Source organism: Vanessa tameamea, chromosome 28 (assembly GCF_037043105.1).
Source record: "Vanessa tameamea isolate UH-Manoa-2023 chromosome 28, ilVanTame1 primary haplotype, whole genome shotgun sequence".
Classification (NCBI taxonomy): Eukaryota; Metazoa; Arthropoda; class Insecta; order Lepidoptera; family Nymphalidae; genus Vanessa; species Vanessa tameamea.
In genome coordinates, this window is record NC_087336.1 from 4,293,636 (window position 1) to 4,313,270 (window position 19,635).

The 19,635-nt window shown below is 33.9% G+C and overlaps 3 protein-coding genes across 4 annotated transcripts; 1 reads left to right on the forward strand and 2 right to left on the reverse strand.

Annotated features, from left to right (window-relative positions):
- Positions 1 to 69: 69 nt before the first annotated feature.
- LOC113391911 (uncharacterized) lies at positions 70 to 6,100 on the reverse strand. Its single transcript, XM_064219398.1, has 3 exons — positions 5,773 to 6,100; positions 3,624 to 5,658; positions 70 to 3,484 (listed from the first exon to the last, which is right to left on the reverse strand). The coding sequence occupies exons 1-3, from the start codon at positions 6,080 to 6,082 to the stop codon at positions 82 to 84; spliced, it is 5,748 nt and encodes a 1,915-aa protein (XP_064075468.1). The 5' UTR covers positions 6,083 to 6,100; the 3' UTR covers positions 70 to 81.
- A 442-nt stretch (positions 6,101 to 6,542) lies between these two features.
- Positions 6,543 to 7,747, forward strand: LOC113391909 (uncharacterized). The gene is made up of 2 exons (XM_026628039.2): positions 6,543 to 6,607; positions 6,688 to 7,747. Exon 2 carries the CDS (start codon positions 6,704 to 6,706, stop codon positions 7,745 to 7,747), a length of 1,044 nt encoding a protein of 347 aa, XP_026483824.2. The 5' UTR covers positions 6,543 to 6,607; positions 6,688 to 6,703.
- Positions 7,748 to 8,630: 883 nt separating this feature from the next.
- Positions 8,631 to 18,130, reverse strand: LOC113391801 (uncharacterized). Of its 2 annotated transcripts, none has more exons than XM_026627884.2 (8): positions 18,067 to 18,130; positions 16,868 to 16,976; positions 15,868 to 15,946; positions 15,022 to 15,161; positions 12,169 to 12,302; positions 10,297 to 10,791; positions 9,355 to 9,432; positions 8,631 to 8,715 (listed from the first exon to the last, which is right to left on the reverse strand). In XM_026627884.2, exons 1-8 carry the CDS (start codon positions 18,075 to 18,077, stop codon positions 8,673 to 8,675), a joined length of 1,089 nt encoding a protein of 362 aa, XP_026483669.2. In that variant the 5' UTR covers positions 18,078 to 18,130; the 3' UTR covers positions 8,631 to 8,672. The 2 variants fall into 2 exon arrangements, with proteins under 2 accessions (XP_026483669.2, XP_064075562.1); XM_064219492.1 differs by having other exon boundaries at positions 15,868 to 15,952.
- Between the last annotated feature and the right edge of the window lie 1,505 nt (positions 18,131 to 19,635).

The window sequence follows — 19,635 nt, forward strand, 5'->3', positions numbered from 1 at the left end:
TTTATTTATATTTAATAAAAAGAAACCGACAAAACTTTTAAATTACATATAAAATCCAATTATTGGCGCTTAAACAATACACTAATTTCTTCCATCAAAACTTGTATAATCTGCAAAAATTGCTTCGTAATGATAAATTTCACTTTCCTTTGCACAAATAAATTTTGGTAGTCTTGCGATCATTTGGTTTTCACCACGTGACATAGTTCTTTCGGCATAAATTTCTAAAACTGCCTTCTTCGTTTCATTCAGTTGCAATATATCAGCTGGTTGTAAATTAAAAATGTTTTCATTTAATTTATCTATATTATTAATGCATTCGGATTTCGTATTCGTTTCATTGATTTTTTTATCATCGGCAGATTCTATAATGTACGATCTATCAAAGCCCTTAAGTTGAGAACCTTTAAATTGCTTTTGAGATGGTACAGGTATTCTTACATCTTTATTGGAAGTCGCTTCAGATAAATAAATGGCATTTATTTGTTCTGAATACTGCGTCTCAACTGCGACCTGACTAGATTTTTCATCATCTTTAATGTCACAATTAATTTCTTCATCTATTTTTCCAATGCCTCGACAGCAGCAAGGAGTAAACATATTCTGTTTCAAATTCAATTTCGTTGCTAATTGATTACACAAACAATCGAAATTTTCTTGTACATTAGAAATATCACTACATTCACTGATATTTTCTCTAGTTGGACATATGACATCCTCGAATTCGATTTTACTAGATACCTTTGTTGAGATCGAACTTTTATCTAAATAATAATTTGTCGTGCTATTCGAATTCTTTAAATAATTAGGTTTTGATGAGGCATATGTTAGATTTTCAGCTGATTGGTTGTTGTTGAGTTCGAAATCTTCATGATCGCTGCTGTCTGATGTTAGAACAGCTCGTAATAATTGATGTATTTCTTGAATTTCGGTCTTGGTTTTATTTTCTTTTATCTCACTTGCACGTTTAAGTAATTGTTTGAATATTTTCCTTTTCTCTTCTTTATTATATTTTTTAATCTTGAATTTTTTTTTGTCGTCTAAATTTTTACCGTCCGAATTTATTACAGAAACGCTCGTGGCTGATTTGTCATCTTTATCGTCATTTGTTGCGTCCGTTTTGTCTAAGCTTGTATTTACTTCAATTTGACTGGTTTCGTTGCTCGTTAATAATACTTGGGATTTACTTTTAGTTTTATTTTCGATAACAGATGACTCGATAGCATTTTTGACTGTAAATTCTTTAGCCGGCGATTGTATGTTTTGTTTACTTAAGGATTTATTATTATCAGAAGAATTAGCTAAATTTATTGTTGTTCTATGAATGGAATATGTTTGCCTTTCAAGTGTGTCGCTGTAACCAGTAGTGACCGTTTGAAATTTTTCAGAAATCTTTTTGGAGAATTCATTGTTTGTAGTAGATAAACTCACGTTGTGTTTATTTTTTGGTATCAGTTTGGCTGATGTATTGTAATTCTTAATCATTATTTTGATATTAACATCTCTTTTTTCTACATCTTCTTGTGATAATTTTGGTTTATCTTGTAGTACATAAATTTGTTTTGAGGACTCACGTGGAGCATTAATTTCAGGATTGTCATGTTTTTTTGTTAATCTATCTACAGAATTGTTTATATTTAAGTCTTTTGTCTTATCTGCCTGTCTGAATTTTAAATTAAGATCAATTTCGATGATGTTTGATAAACTTGTATCGCTTTTACATTCCTTTGTTGCCAGAGGTTTATCATTCAAAATCATTTCAGGATCCGATGTCAAAATTCTTTGAACTTGAGAATCTCTATACATATCTTTCACAAAATGCATTCTGCTTTGGTCAAATTTTTTGTAGTCTCGTCTTTCATAAAGTGTTTGGCCGTCTTCATCTTGAACTTTAATGTTAAATCCTTCTCTTATTTCTTCCGTACTTGGCGTTGAACGTCGTAATTTTAACATTATATTTTCTTTAGAATTGAGGCGTATAATATCATGGCTTTTAACTTGAGGTAAGTTGTCTTTTGCATCGTTTCTTGGCATTGGTAACTTTGTCAAGTGCAAACCTTGCTTTTTTAGCTTGTTGGGTGTCGTAGCTGAAGCCCTAGTAGGGGGAGGGGCTGGAGGACATGGATTTTGTAATACTTTACGTCTATTTGCGCAGTCTGGCCTACAATCTTTTTTATTAGAAGTTGAACTTGAAACCTTCTCAAGAAGGTGCTTAAGTCCTGTAATACATTTGCTTGACGATTTTTGAGTCGGTGCTGGTGTTATTTTAAGAGACAATTTAGATTCCATTGGTGATCGTGTACTAGATACTTGATTCTTAAGTGGCCAAGGGAAATCATGACTGTGGCATTTTTCACATTTTTCACGTGATTTCGAACTAGGAGGCAATCTACAAAGGTTTGATGGGCAGAATTTTGAAACTGAATCACGCGATGTAGATGCTGATATACATGGACGTGTCGATATGCAGGATGATTTTTTGGAGTCATTAGTAAACGGAGACTGATTTTTAGGACAGATACAGACATGAGATATTTTAGGTGAGGAATTTATTGGCCTATGAATTCGTGGTGGGCTAGGTTTTAAACCAACAGATCTGTTGGATAATAACGAATTATCAGAAGGGATTTCTGGTGGTTTGGCACAAGGTTTCTTTGTCATCTGGCACGGAGAAAGAACTGGTGAGCATTGTTTTTGACTAGGTGAAGGAGGACAAGGTGGCGGTGTAGGTTTGTAAGGTTTAGAACATGGTGGATTTTTTGTCTTTAAGCACATATCTTTGCATGGAGAAGTAGGTATTTGACATATTGGTCGTGGAATAACATGAGCGTGTTTTGGATTACTTTTGCGGATATCGCAGTTTAGAGCGCCTTTGAATGATAAAACACCTTCTATAACATCACCGTCTTGCAACAGTACTTTTTTCTTAGGCTTTTGGCATACTTCAATAAGAGAGCTTTTGGCGTTAGGACAGTCAGGCGAAAAATATGGCTCGGATGTGTCATCATTGACTCCCCATTTTGACTTGTTACTTTTTGCGTAAATCTTTCTACGCTTGAAAACTTCTAGAGAATCTTTCGGCGACACTCTTTTCCTAACAGTAAAAGTTTGTGGATCAACGCATCTCTTTATTAATTTATTAAAAAATTTACAATTTTTCGTGTCATCGATTTTTTTTTCATCTTCAGCTACCTTACAATGACTACAGGAGGAAGTTTCACAGGAAGATACTATTGTGGAAGTCTTATAATCATCATGAATATGAGCACATGACCTCGAACCGTCGCCTTGTTTTCTAAAACTTTTTAAAGAATTACTACCTGGTGATCCATGTAATTCGTTGTTGCTAACGCACCAGGAAAGTAAGTCTATTCCTAGTGGTGATAAATCTCTATAGTAATCTTGTAAAAAACTTTCGGCTAACTCGCATTTCTTAGATGGAGGTAATACGTGTGATGATTTATCGTCTATGTCATTGTTTAATCTGTAAAATAAAGAAAAAGATAATAAAATAGTAACTATTCCAATTTTGACAACAATAAAAATATCTTGAATTACGAGCTTTTGACTTCTTTTTTTAAATAGGTTAGAATTATTACATAAAGAAGTAACTAATGACTCACATTGGTTTCTTTACATCCCTTATATCTCTTTGAGTTATTATTCGAACACTAATAATATCGCGTGCTTTTGGTGTATAATTATTACTACTATTACTAGGTTGTACGGTTGTGTATTCGTCTTGTGTTACAATATTACTCTTATCTTCGTTCCCATTTTTATCTTTAACACTAACTCTGACCTGAATATCTTTCGATGTATTGTTGTTTGTATCCATTTTATTGTTTACATTTCCTTTATTTAAATATGAGTTTGAATTCAATTTTTCATACTCGACTATATTATAAACTTGTTCATCACTCGAGTTATTGTTTTTATCATCGCTGCTTATATCGGAAAAGTAATTTTGCGGTATGTCTATAACGATGTATTCAGAACTTTCTGTTTCAACCTTTTTAACCAAATTTTTTGAATGTAAAACAAATTCGATTTTACGAGAAAATGGCTTTGATTTCTCTATAAACCATTTTTGATCGGAATATGTAATTTCTATATTTTTATCCTTTTTCTTACTTGGGTAAAGCATGCTGACTGATATTTTCGGAACTGGTTTGTCTGTGATCGTATTTTGTATCATCCATGCCTGTATATTTTGTCGCATAAAATTGACTTTCGGATTTATATATGAGTTAATTTTAGACGATTCCCCTGTATGTGAATTTCCTGTCGTTACTTCACTTTTTGAGCTAAAAATGACACCAGTATTTTTGTACACACAATCCATCAATTCGAAAACTGTACTACTGCTGGTGGTGTACATGCTGTTGTTCCATCTTATTCTTACGCTACTGCGTGAATCAATTTTTTTTGACATAAAACGCTTAAACCAATCTTTTCCTATAGTGTAATCTTGAGAAATTTCATTTATTTTTTCAGCGGGCATTTCAGGCGTATATTTATTTACAGCACCAATTTTTATCATAAGTCCATCTCCAAGTTCACAGCGACCAGCAGTAACGCCCTGTTTTGGTCTAAATGGTTGCTTTGGTTTTTTTTTATTTTTCTTTCCAAAAAATAAAAACCTTCTTCCCTCCCCTTTTTCCTTTTTATTTGATTTTTCTTTCGGTAATTCGAGTTGAACTTTCTTCTTCTGCTTTTTTGATATGTAATTATGTGAGCCTTCTTCAAGATTGAATTTCTTACCCCATAACCTAAACATATCTTTTACATCGTGGCAGTCATTGTCAACAGTATCGCTAAGCCAATTTGGTGTTTCTTTTTCATCAACACCTGATTTGCTGTAAGAAGGATTCGACATAGGAGCATTACTAGCATTTGCGATTGATGGCATCGGACTGTATACTTTTATTTTTGAATATGAACGCGATTCCAATGAGGGCGGGTCAGAAGCAATTGATACATCTTTTCGACTTGGAACGCTCAATTTGCTGGAATTTTTAATTGTAATTGGTTTTTCTTTTTTGTTTAATCCTCGTCTTAATGCCTCAAAACGTCTACGCAATATTGAGGCACTTTTCAATTCTGGTACGTGTTTTTCTTTGTTATTTAAATTACTGTCTTCTCTGTCTGTTGTAAAAATCTTTCTGTATTCCCTTTCCAATTTGTTTTCTATAAAATCGTTCGATGTTCTTATTTTTTCATTGCTCGGATTTTCTAAATTATGCACGTGTTGTACGAGTGAATCTGAAGATATATTTCTGTAGTCGTCTACATTTCCTACATCTGATTTAACTACAATTGTTGGTGTCTCCTTAATTTTACTGCCTTCTACTAACATTTTCCTCGTAGGACTGTCTTTCAATAATGTAGTATTCTGTGATTGAACTGGTTTATCGATTCGTTTGATCTGTGTACTTTGTTTACTCTTCTGTGTATACGAACTTATGACACTCTTTTCAAGACTCGCAAATATCGGACTAGTTGAATTTGATATTTTCTTAAAAATAGGAGATAGTTTCTTGCTTAATACATGCGCCTTGATGTATTCAATTTCACCTCCAACACATTTTGAAGATGTTCTCTTGCGATTTAAATAAGCGGTCTCGTAATTAATGGTTTCGCATTGATTTGTGTTTCCTTAAAAAAATCTTCAAATTAATTTAAAATACTGACAGTATTAAAGTATATTAATTTCTGATATATTTAATTGTCAATAACATCAGTCACTTTAGTAGTTACTATTATACTTACTCTGATCAAATGATTCATCGGAAGCACCGACAGCCTTTTCCTCAGCCTGCGGTAAGTAAATCCGCCTAACTCTTTTCCTACAAACAGTTTTCACACTACCAACACCTACGTCTGCAAAACCTGTAGTGTACTTCTGAGCTCTATACACCTGATGGGAATTGAAGTACCGTTCTTTGTGTTTTACCCGTTTGCAAGTACAGATACCAATTTTACATTGACATTCGAAATCTTTAGAGTTCTTAATCGTTTCTATAAAATAACCGTTTGTATATTCGTGTTCGTTGTTAAGACTTTCGTTTCCAGCTCTCATTAGACAAGTGCCTTTAGTGTCTCTCATTTCTTCTTATTTATCTTTATGCCTCATATTTACTTTTATCAGTTTTTCTCACTAAATAGAAACTTTTTCGAATGAATAAGTCCAACTTCACATTATTATTTTCATTAGATTTAATACAATTTTTAAATTTACAACAAATTTTTACAACATATTTTGACATTTAAACATCTTTTCATAATTTTCGTATTTGAGTTATTTTGATTTCCCGAATAAGAATTTTATGTTTGATAATGGTAAAAATTTTAAATATTCATTGATTCACGTTTTAAACATTCCTAATGAATCTCTAGTAGTTAATATGTTTCTGTTATAAATATTATAATGACGATTTTTTTATTTTAAAATATATAATTTTTTTCTTAATTCAATAAAAAGTAATTTTAGATGTCAAAGTCAGATTTATAAAGGCCTTTTTATGACATACTTTAGTCTCTACACATTTTAATTCACTTTTGACTATTTATTTCTAAAGGTTCAAAAACACCTAAAATTAATGTGGTAAGATATTTTAAATAACTAAACATTATTATTTATGAATACGTTTTAACTCATTATTAATTATATACTATTATTTTTAGAATCACAATAGTTCACATGATATCCAGTCCCAATTACAAAAGTGTTGAAATAAATATCACTACGTATAAATACAATATCGCCAAAAATATGACCGAAGACAGATTTGATAGACGATTTTCTAAAAACAAACAAAACCGGTACATATGCTCTGTATGTTTAAACCGAAAACGATCCAACGAAGATTATAAGAACATCGAAAGTAATAATCGAAGGTCTTGTCCTATTTGTCAAGAAGGACGAGACTACGATTTTGAAACCAGTTGCGCAGATCAAAATGCCCATAAAGATATTAATAATATACATCAAACAAACGAAACTTTAGGCAATGATATAGAAAAACGTGGAAAAAACATACAAACTTCTCAGCCAGATATTACACAAGGTATGTCGTTATTGAATGAAGTGCTGAATGTGTTTCAAAGTAAAAAACAATTAGACAATAAAGATAAATCATACAAAACAATAATATTGAAAGATGCAAGTGTTAGCACAGAAGAGAACAAGAAAGACGGCCCAAAACTGTCTCTTAGTAAAATATTTTACTGTTCCATTGAAGAAACTAGCCAAATGTACAATAAGTTTGTCATCATAAATTGTCAGCCAGAAACAACTAAAACTTCGCAATTTTCAATCGACTTAATCAACAGAAAATCATCATCAATACCTCAAATGAAATTAGAGGAATTAAAGAAATCTTTGAAAGAAAAAACAAAATCGAAAGACGCGATCGAAGAAGTTAACAGGATGTTTGCAAGTGTAAGAAAATATGAAATCACTCAAAATTTAGATATTCCAAACAGACCGATGGTACGGAATGGCCCTAGAGTGTTGCCTGTTGTAAAAACTCCAACCGAAGATAAAGGTACAAAGGGTGACTCTCCAAAAAATTCTCGAAATTGTCAAACAAATTACAAAATGTCTAGCGGTGATTCTTACGAATACTGCCATACAAACGAAAGATGTGAAAATTGTTTTTACATGAAGTGCCACTACCAACATCGTTCAAAGTCTGGAGCTGCTTGTCCAAATTGTCGTAAGGAATGTGACCACAGCAAATGAAAATGTATTTGAGTTTATTAAAACTTTAACTAACCATTATAGATTTCATTATTTTAACTATTTTATTTAAAACAGGTTGACAGGCAGGCTAAAAAATGGGATACCTTGTGGTTAGTAGTCACCATCGTTATTGGATTTGGGACTGTACGTAATATTAAATATCCCCTACGTTACGTTGTCTACGCCCTTAGAGCATTTTTACAATATCGGTGTCGGACGACGATATATGACAGTCGATAGCCGACACCTTAAGCTATTTTGACATATTTCCGACAAAATCGTTCCTATTCGGCCATTTGTTTTATAGCTTCATGCGGGCAGGTCATCATAGCAGACTATAATAGAAAACTATTTACTGTACCTATTATTTAATCAAATATTTGAGACGCAAAAAAAGATCTGTTCAAAGAAAGTATTGGATATTATATCCCATTGTAAAAGCTAGATATTCAAAAAATGCTCCCTATTTTTTACTCTTTTTAGCAAGCTACAAAATGCACCTGAAACACAAATGCAAAATGGCCGCCGCGCATAGGGTTCTGCGCACAAAGAGACAATTGAAATGCACGTATAGCACACTTAAAATCAATATCGTCCGACGGCTCATGAGCATCCGATGGAGCCGCCAACACATCGGAATCGGCTCCGATACCCGTCGGATCGGACAATATGAAAGACAGATACAGTTCATACATATTACTCCGATATCGGATCGAATAATGTGGAAATGCTATAATACTCTTTAAACCAGAAAACGACATTAAATATTGTTGTATTGAGGTAGAATATGCGAGAGATGTGAACCTACCCAGACGTGCATTAGCACCATTAGAACCCCTCCCACCTTGAAGATTAACTTATTAATCAAACAGTATAATTATAGTATCGATATATTTATTTATAAAACACTTAATACATGTTAACGTCAAAAGTAAAAACTCTCCGAAGACAATTTCATTTTCCCATCTCTGAAACAAAAATTAATAAATTAAACATCCGTTAAACTCGATCCCTGTGTAATTAGTATAACAACTAGTAGATCCACGTCAAAATGATGAAACCTCTTTTAAATGTTTTTTTTATAACAAATAGTATACATTAGTTCAGTTAGAACTACGTCTCCCTCGAAATTTCGCGTTTATTCGAAAGATTTCTTAGAAATTCCGGAACCTATGACATCTTTTGTTTTGATTTCATGGTAAACTGCATGTCACTCGACTACATTTTGCGCCGAAATAATGGAACCTCTTTTCTAATGAAATTGTTAATGTCAAATAGTATGGACATTAGTTCAGTTAGGATTAGAGTTTGTCGAAAACAATTTACTTTAATTTGGTTCACGTTTTTAATTTTTTTTTTCTTATACAGCCGTACGAGAGCGGTACGCTCTCTAGCCGGCCAATAACTTTTTTCGCACTGTAAAATTAATTATTTGTGAAATCGTAACAATTTAGTAAACTGCAATCAAGAATCCTCTTTAATTTTCTGCACGTCTACGGCTGAAGCTCTTCAATACGAGACCATAACCAATTTTTAATATGCAGCTATCGTCCCATAATCACTGGGACAAAAGTCGACTCACGCTATTAATATATAAGATCACGTACCGATTTCCGTCACATTTATTTCGGGTCCTCTCTAGTTTTTCGCTATGAGCTCGTTCCCAATCCCTTGGCGAATCTTGACTATAAACAAAAATTCGTTAAAAGATTTAATTTATTATAATGGACAAAATCGACAAACTGACGTAATTTATTTAATAAACGACATGTAATTTAAAAATATAAGTTTTGAAAGACAGTGAGAACCTGTAGGTACTAGTGAACACAACATGAACTATAACAGTGCTTGGACTCGTAATATCTCATAAACAAAATTTCATTGAAACATATTACGTAAACTAAAGTAACCAAAAAAGAAATCTTAGGGCGGTCCCTGATCGGGACGTTTCTCGTGTGTTGTAACAGTTTAAATTAGTATTATTTAAGTGACTGCGAAGAATCGTGCATCATAGTGAAAAACAATTGACTTGATTGCAGGCGAATACTCAAAATCGAATCTTAAATTGGTGCATTAAGGACGAGTGTTGCCGGTACCGCTATTGGGCTTTATTACAAATCTGAAAATACCGCTATCATAAAGGGCTCCTTATACAGTGGCGAAGAATTTACAATAAAATATGATCGATAGTCAGTGTCAATTCATAATAAATGTTAGAATTTTGCGTTGAATTTAATTTCGAATAAATAACTAGAAATCTACAAGAAGACAAAGCAACGGATAAAAGCCATCAAAAAGCGTTAATCAAGCAATATTTCAACTCTCAGTAACAGCCCGGAATTTGGAAGATGGAATTTTGTGCAAACGCGTAAAGCTATTAACTCTCCCGACGTATTGCATTTGCCATCAGATCGGATTAAAAGAGTACGAGAATAGAGTGCGCCTTTCTTGGTCTCAATTGAGATTGACCGCAATCAAATTCATCACATCATCTTTAAAAATGTCCAAACATTGAGAGGCAAACAAATTACATTAAAATTTGAACTCACTCTCCCAAACCTAAATTGAAATAGGGTTTATCATTGGATTTACTTCCTGAATTTTTGTGATCGAGTTCTTTCGTTAGAACTTTTTTTAAATTGTTCGATGAATCGACAAATTTGGACATATAATCGTTAAGTGTCTCCATTTTCGCGAACAGTACATCTTTATCGCACTCTTCAACGGGTGTATCAATTATACTTTCGGTATCTTTCTTAGCGTCTCTATTATTTCTTTTAATGGCAGATATATCAGTCCAAATCAAGTCTGTATTGCTTGCAGTATGTTTCAAAATTTTTATTTTAGGTGAAACAGTTTCTATCACAAATTCTCCATCTTCGATTATTTCGTCTGGCGCTTTGTAATATGATTGTCTTATACCGTAAGTTTGTGCCGTATTCTCTTCTGTGAGACCCACTTTCGTTTTATCCATAACTAGTTTAAGAAGATTATCCAGGCCAATTTTATGATCGTTCAAGAGATGCCGGTCTAGCACTGTTATCCTGTAACAAATTTTGTTTTAAAATAATTGATACTATATTATTATAAACATGGAGTATTCTAAGAGAAAATATATAAATATTGTTAATCCATATCTGCCTAGACGTTTTTGCACCGATTGCTTTTTATTTCCACATTTATATTATGTAACTTTACATTTTCTTTCCTACAATCTCGGGATGCATTTCGTGAATGGGGACGGAAGTGTGTAGCATATGCCAGGGAAGCGCGTTATTTGAATTGACCAATGAGCCCTCACAACGCGGTGCTGTAGTTGGTCAGATGCTACCAACATATTTTCAGAGAGGATATTGCTATAATATATGTATATATTATTAATTTTGCGTATACCAATATGAGATCATATGCGACTGCTATTTTTATTTTTTATTTAAGACCCGAAACTAAGTATTTCAACATTATTTGTAGTTTTCAATTCCGAAAATTTCGGATTTCGCAATTCTGAATTTTTGTGGAAGTGAGAACGACCCCATGGTCAGATAAAGATTAATTTACTTTATAGTTAAACGGGCAATCTTTACGTTAATTAGCAACCAAATCTAAGAGAGATCATCATTTCCGTGACATGTTTATAGAAAAAAAAACTACAATGACTTTGTTTTCACTTCATAAAGATTTTATTATACAATTAATACATAAGTAGTCTTATCGACACCCATTAGTTGGTGGTAGGGCTTTGTGCAAACCCATCTGGTAAGGTACCACCCACTCATCATATATTCTACCGCAAAACAGCAATACTCAGTATTGTTGTATTCCGGTTTGAAGGGTGAGTGAGCCAGTGTAACTACAGCCGCAAGGGACGATGCGATAGCGATGTAAGGAATGATAATTGTATCTTACAGCGTCATTGTCTATGGGTGGGCAGTGGTGACCTCTTACCACCAGGTAGCCCATGTGCTTGTCCACCTACCTATATAACATAAAAAACCCTAACTTTAAATGCATATTCTTGTATATACCATTAACTAAAAATGCAAGCAATTTTGTTTCAAATTACGTTTTTCCTGTTAATTAAAAACCAAAACTTGTATTGTTAAATGCAAAATTGGTATCCATGATTAACCACGGATAAATAAAAAAAAAAAAATCACGGTCATTTATTAAGAATAGAAATATACAATAACATATTGCGAGGAAGGTCTTGAGCATGAACGTGGATGGATATGGAGGAAGGGGACGACCAATGAAAAGAGGGATGGATTGTCTGAAAGATGATATGACTGGAAATAATGTTACTTGTGAGATGACGTCAGATAGGGAAGGCCGACCCCAAGTAAATAGGGATAAGGGCAGGAGGATGATGATATACAATAAGATGTTTTGCATTCGACTATATCAGCTATTAGTGTACCCACCGATCAGCATCAAAAGAGCACAAGTGACAAGCAAAAATCTCATTATGCTCTCTAAGTGGCTCGATCACCACACTCACACTTGATCCCAGATCTTTCATAGCTTTCGATGTACATTCGCTTTGTCCGGGTAAATCCTGCAAAGATTATTTATATATTGGTATCTTTAAACATATAACCTGATTTCTAGCCAGTTCTCTCCGAATCTAAAGCTTTAAATCTTAATCTAATCATGTACATTGCCAAAAGTGCTCACAAGACCTACTTGAATAAAATTATACATTTATTTTTCATGGTAAAGTGATTAGACAAACTCGAGTATACACTTGTGTTAATATTTTGAATGATATCTATCTAAGTCTATAAATTAGGAGCATCATTGTTATTCAAGGCGTTGAATGGAAAAATCACCATCTCAAATTTGTTCTCAAACTGACAATAACTTGCTTATCAATTGCATACTTATAAACTTGTATTGTGTAAGTTTTATTTTTAATAAAGGAGGCGTATCATTAAAACGTAATACTAGTTGTCGCCTATCGCTTCGCTCGCGTTCTAGGAGTCGTCGTCCGGTGTTAGACATATTAAAGTAGCCTAATTTTTTCCTTGCGGCTCAAGCTTACTTCAAACAAAATCTCATCAAATTCATCAACAGACAAACAGAGTTAAATTCTCATTTATTATATTAGTATAGATTTCGTTGAGCCAAACCATCTGTCCCAGTATAAAAACTTAGAAACCGTCGTCCTTAATAAATATATTTCACAAGACAATCAGATATTCAAATCGTGAAATTTTGATTGTGACACTTCAAACTCGGTGAATTAATAAAAATATTGAATAACCTATTGTAAGGAGTCTCCATAAATAATTACCAGCCACCCTGCGATCGGCTATAAAATGCGGGTACTTCGAAGTAGCAAGGGAATGGCTCGTCATAATCAGCGATTTTCGTTATTAAGGTTACGTAAGCCATTTTTTCCTTACGTTGTTTAATTATCAATGTTTACAGTACTTATATTTTTTGTTGGTTTTGTATTTTTTTATTTAAAAATCCACTTCCGATGCTAAAACTGTATATTATATAGTGCGGGATGTCCTTTTTTTGATATCGTTGGAGGAACTCTTCTACGAGGGAAACTCGTAGAAGAGTTCCACACGAAGTGACAAGAGTATGTGGGACTTGCCTCTAACGGACGCTAAGTGCGCCGATATACCCTTTTAAATACAAGCGCTACCCAATTCTAGTTTTCATCTGCGGCTTATCTCGCATATGGTGAGAGGAGGACAGTTGTTAGTACCCTATGTCCTTTATTGAACTCCTGGCAATCAATGTATCCAAAATCTATCCAAAAATTCCTGATTATTGGTTAAAATTAAACGTAGGTAATCACTTTCACATTTACAATATTACATGTGGATTTATATTTTATTTCGTCGTATTTTTTTAATGTTTTGTTATTTTTTCATTGGATTCGATCAATGACTTTTGGGCGCCATCTTTGTAAATATTGTAATACAATACAGTATCGACCCGCATTCATTGCACCAGCTGCTCTGTCAATTAAATTAATACCATTTGCTAGTCGATGAACAAAAGGGACTTTTTCTAAATATACAATAATTACTTTAATGTACCCAATTGTAGACAATTTGTAGTAAAATCGGCTTAATCTATAAATGTTTTAATGAATAGTTGAACATTGCTGTCTTCCTCTTTCGAGCGTCAAATCAATGACAAAAGAAAGAGAGGTATGAGTGTGTACCTAAACACTCAGTCAACAAAGATTTATAAAAAAATAACTTCCCGTAAATATCCGTAACATAGGCCCAGGGGCTGAGCGTGAATCTTAACCGAATCTAAGTTCAAACCTTGGCAAGCGTCACCTGTATCTTCATGTGTTTAATTGGTGTTTGTCATTTATCTCACGCCCGATGAAGTAAAACATCGTAAGTAAACCTACATGTGTCATGTGAGAATCTGCAAGGTATCCAACAACCCGCATCGGAGCAACGTGGTGCAGTAAATATACAGGATGTTCATTTGTTTGATAAAATCAAACAGATGAAATCGAAGCATCATTCTTTTATTTCAATTCAAAATAACCCTTTTTAATTGTATATTAATATGACGATTCGCAAATGACTTAAACGGAAACGACGATTAATTTACCCATTCATATGTTTTACAATCAAACAGATTATTCTAAAGAGTATTGCAAAAAGTAATTGTCTCATCAAAATCGGTTAAGTCATAACAATGACCAAAAAAATGTATAATAGATACTTAGGTACATATTTATTTGTTGCTCGCTACAGTAAGGTTATGAGCAGGTAACTATTGAATTCACTAAATTCACTAACTTGTATTGTAAAAATACAATAAATCGTCAATTTGGGTAATGTATTTGGTTATATGACATTACAAATTATTACGTTCGCTTAAAGATCATTTTCGCATAGCAAATAAATAAAGATTGATGATCTCCAAGTCACTTGATTTTAAGAAATTTGCTGATGCTACATCTAAGTTGTGTCGTACTTTACCAAGATTTACCGACATTCCGTCCTCATCTTTACTAATATTATAAATTCGACAGTAACTTTTTAATTTTGACGACCAAACCACTGAAGCGAATTTGATGAAAATTGCTACGAAACAAGCTAAACCATAAGAAACTTACTTACTTTTTGATATCTGACGACCAACCCCAGAAACGTGAGCAAAGCCGTGAGCGACAACTAGTAGGATATATAGTATAACTTTTCTTATCTTAATATTGTTAGGTTTAAATATATTATTCTATGTATAATATAGAAAATAGTACAAGGCACGGAATTTTAATACATACTAACCAAACACTTCGTCAAACTTATATCACCGACAAAGTTGTGGCGATCGCCCTCTTCGGGATGCGCAAACAATGTCTTACTGCGACAGATGCGCGCACGCAGCTTCTCGAACAAACGGGTCGCGGATGACGTTCGTCCTCCTACTGTGGCACAATCAAAATATTATTTAGTTATTCAAGCCATGTTAAGCAAATATAAATTTCGATAGTAGAGTGAAGCTAGCAACGGTTCGGAATGTAGATTCAACCGAGATTAATCAACTAGAAACTGACACTAGAAATCATAGGTCAGGACCATTGAATTTTCACGTGCTTAATTTGTGTTTATAATTCATCTTGTGGAAACATCGTGAGGAAACCTGCATGTGTCAGTTTTAATAAAATTCTGCCACGTGTGTATCATCAACCCGCATTGGAGCAGCGTTGTGGAATACCCTCAAACGTTCTCCTTAAATTACGGCACATTTGTGTATATAACAGCGAAATACCCACTCAATGATTAATCACGAGATCTCAAAAACTATAAGACCTACAAACTTGAAATTGGCAGGGAGGTTCCTTGTAGGGTGTAGACATTCGCTAAGAACAGATGTTACGAAACTCCCCTAAGGGGGTAAAAAGGCTTGTAAGTTTGTGTTTTATAAATTTCGCGCGGCTAAAGCTGCAGGTTCAGCTGGTAGGGATATAAGATTTTATCACCAAGGTAGGTATTCCCAACGCTAATGGTGCATTGGCGTTGTAAGGAATGCTTAATATTTCTTACAGCGCCATTGTCTATGAGCGGATGTGACTCCTTCCATTAGGTGACACATTTTCCCGTCCGTAATATATAATTTAAAAAAAAACTAACATTTCAATCCTTGTTTTTCTGGACTCGTTGGCAAAGATTTCTCCAAACATGCAGCACGAGGCACAGTATTCGACTTTGTCTGAAACTATTAAAATAAGAAAACTACCATCGTCTTCCGCTTATACGAGAGTTACGAATTAGGAAGGTGCTTTAAATTTGTTTTATGTTCGAATATTATATTTATCTATTATGCCTCCTCCACGTTTGTCCAACAGTCCAGCTGTTGGTCCACGAGTAGAAAGGTAGTTCGTGAATGTTTGACGATGTTGGACACGACCCAATGGCGGTAAATTCTAGTCAAATCAATGGAGTGTAAAGGGGTTGTCCGTGTGTGTCATTCGAACAAACCCTCCACATTAATGTCCAGATAGTGATTGACCATGAGTTGGGACAGATTGGAGTCACGTTGGAAAGTTGGACGATCGTGTGGAGCCAGCATTAAGCTTATAATCACGCAACATTCAATTGTGAGACTTGCGATTGTCATTGATTTATTTTAACTGACGTATTTTAAGTTTTTTTTTTAATTATTTAAGTTGAAGCTTTATTGGCTTCAACTTAAATATGTCCAATTATAGATTTATAGAAGTATTCATTAGATCGATGATATTAAATACCTGAAAAATTATTGCTGACGACATCTATCACGTTTATTTTTCTTTTAAAATGGATGGTTGTTTTGATGATATGGTGATAATTGGGCCACCGACAAGTGGTCAGTGCCACGCATAGACATTGAAACTGCATGAAATGTCAAGCATGGCTCGCATTTTCACGCGTCAACAATCTTGAAAACTAAGATGCCTGCAGTTACACTGGCTCACTCATCCATCAAACCAGAACACAATACTTCTAAGTATTGCTATTTGACGGTAGAATATGCAATCCGAGTCGTAGAGTGTTTTACGAATGCTTTACCTTTTAAGATACTTTGAATATTAAGTTAAGTAAAGGCATTTCAATAATACACTGCAATAATCTTACTAGTGTCTATACTAACATTAGATATGCCAGGCTTGAAATCCCAATCCGTCGGCTGTTCGTGATGCAGCTGACGGTGCATTACCAACGCGCTCTCGAACTGAGCTGTAAAATTGCACTGCGAACAACTAGACGAAACAACATTTATTAATAATCTTTTATATATGTTACTGTACTCCAACTACGGTAAATCCTAAGATTTTCGAGTAAAACCTAAGATTTACCTATTCTTAATGGTAAGTGTCCAAAAAGGTTTGCGAATCGAACTTTTACCACCATTCACTTGGTTAATCTTAGGATTTACATTAGAGGCACGGTTAATGTTGAAAAAATCATGTCATAATGTTTTATAAAATAATATCCGAAATTAAAATAATTGAAGTTAGGTTTAATTATTTAATAACTATCGTTTGAAACTTATATAATAAAATGTGCCTAACGTTTTGACTAATAGTTAATTGAAATAAATGATTATGAATTACTCATTGTCCTATTCCTAAAACCAACATCTACCAGCTGACAGCAGTAAAACCTAGCATATACTGAATTCGAATGATAAAAATCTGAAAAATTGTCGCATTTTCAGAAATACTCACTTTCACCAACTCATTGGTAAATCCTAAGACTTACTCTTAAATCTTAAGATTTACGTAGTTCGAGCTTTTACAGTAACATTTACATGAAATGCAGATTTTTTATGGTATACGAAATTTAATTTAATTCGATTCAGTGGTTTGACCTTGAAAGAACAGACAAGTGAACATATTTTTACAGCTATAGTGCGTTACAGAATCATTTATTTCAAGTAGATGTTAAAGGAAGTGTCATTAGTATGACCTAAATAATAAATTCGATTTAAACAGTAAATATTTGTTTAGTTTTCAATGTAACTATATTTTTTTTTGCTAGGAGATCTTCAAAATCAGAGGCACAAAGTTTTGTTCATATTCCATACGTTCAGTCACGAACGATATAATCTGCAAACGCCTGCAAAAATTATATAGCAATAACCTGGAGTGTTTATTTGCTATAATAAAAAATAAGGTTCATCTTTAGTTGTACCTAAATGTTCTATGAATATAATTTAAAACATGCCAGAGCGAGTCTTGAATCGTAAGCATTTGAATATTCACGCAATAGGTAAACGGATAGACGTAATCTCTCTATAAAACTTTCATTTCATATAAACAATAAATAGTTATGTAAATTTGTACTTACCAATAGGACATTATAAAATGGTCGTTATAAAAAAAGTAGCACAAAAGTTATGAAAGTTTTGACAGATTATATCATCTCCAAAAATTTTGACAGCTTGGAAAAGAGTTTTGATATATTTAAAATAATTTTATTGTCAGTTACATTATTTCATAAAATACCTGTCATTTATGAATATTTAGCCTATGATAATATTAATTTTAAAATAACCTATTTTTTTTAATAATTCACATTTAGTTAATTACATCTAAAACCATTTCTTAACTTTGTGTTTTGCCTTTTTATCTATAAATGTTATGTAGAAATTTCCACGCCAACACGATTAAAAAAAAAACGTATTGCGACAATTTAATACATTTATCTGTGTTTTAAATATGACAGCGTGTATTATAGAACACGCTTCTTTAAAATTACAAATCCAATTTAAAACTCTTCAAGTTGAAAGCTTGTTTATTTAAGACATACATATAAAACTTTTGCGTTATGCTAGAAGATGACATTTAATGTAAAGAGGCCACTGCTGCGATTCGATAGATTCTATTCTAGTAATTTTAATAACTTTTTATCACCAATTTAAAATAACTGTCGTTATAATAAAATATATCTCGAATTAAATTTACAAGCTCCCTTTTATCATCTATAATATCCTGTAATGTGTAATGGGCCTTATTTATATTGAAATATTTTTTAATCATAATATTTATGTTGATGTGCGGGGGGGGGTGTATTTGGTTTAAGATAGTAGGTTTTAAGAAGCGAATGCGTTAAGCTAGCATTTAAGCTACACTTATTTTAAGTTTCATCCAAATCTATGCGTTTTGATTTGATTGAGTAACAAACTTAAATGATATTACATGGTGAGACCCTCCTTTTGCCACATAACGTTATGCGTGAAATTTATATCGTCATTATTTGTTTAGTATGTTGCTATAAAAAAGCTACTTTCTATTTATCAAGCATAAAAACTTTCACATTTTTATTAGTAGGATAATCTATGACCAAAAGGGCTGGAAAAGTGACTGTAAACTTAAACGAATATGGCATACTGTACAAAATAGGCAACGCGTATTAGGAGATAGGGTCAGGTGTATGAGTCCCACTACTGCTCCTCCAATTTGGATTGAATACACATGCAGCAGAATCAGGGCCGGACCGTAAGTTTAGGAGGCCCTTTTTTTTTTTTTTTTTAGTTTAACGAGGAGGAAATGCATTTACGCATACCGCCCGGCCGGGGGGCCGGGACGGTTATGTGGGACTCAACCGGGGCCTAGTGCCCCGTGCCAGGGCACGCTCAATGCCCTGTCCTACCCACTAAAACCTCCTCGGGTTTCCACCGCGCCGCATAATGGTGGGGCTACGGGAACGCAATGGCTTACCACCGCGGCCCCGCCTGCGGCGGCCACCGTAAGGCGGCCAAATACATGAATGCGCGCCCGAAGGCGCGCCTTCCTCCGCTGCCTCCGTCCCGTTAACGTGACGGACTCCCCCGAGTCCGCCACTGGAGGCCGGGCGCCAAGGGCTGACGCCCTGCGGCGGATAGGATGACTGGCTCCGCCGCTGACCACCGGTGCA

Excerpts from the sequence above, each read along its gene's own strand:
- LOC113391909 (XM_026628039.2), top strand. The coding sequence starts at position 6,704 with ATGATATCCAGTCCCAATTACAAAAGTGTTGAAATAAATATCACTACG.
- LOC113391911 (XM_064219398.1), bottom strand. The coding sequence starts at position 6,082 with ATGAGAGCTGGAAACGAAAGTCTTAACAACGAACACGAATATACAAAC. Across the intron at positions 5,659-5,772 it reads CGATGAATCATTTGATCAGA|GAAACACAAATCAATGCGAA; the intron begins GTAAGTATAATA and ends GATTTTTTTAAG. Across the intron at positions 3,485-3,623 it reads AGGGATGTAAAGAAACCAAT|ATTAAACAATGACATAGACG; the intron begins GTGAGTCATTAG and ends TTTATTTTACAG.
- LOC113391801 (XM_064219492.1), bottom strand. Across the intron at positions 15,953-16,867 it reads TCAAGCCTGGCATATCTAAT|TTTCAGACAAAGTCGAATAC; the intron begins GTTAGTATAGAC and ends TTATTTTAATAG. Across the intron at positions 15,162-15,867 it reads AGAAAAACAAGGATTGAAAT|TAGGAGGACGAACGTCATCC; the intron begins GTTAGTTTTTTT and ends ATTGTGCCACAG.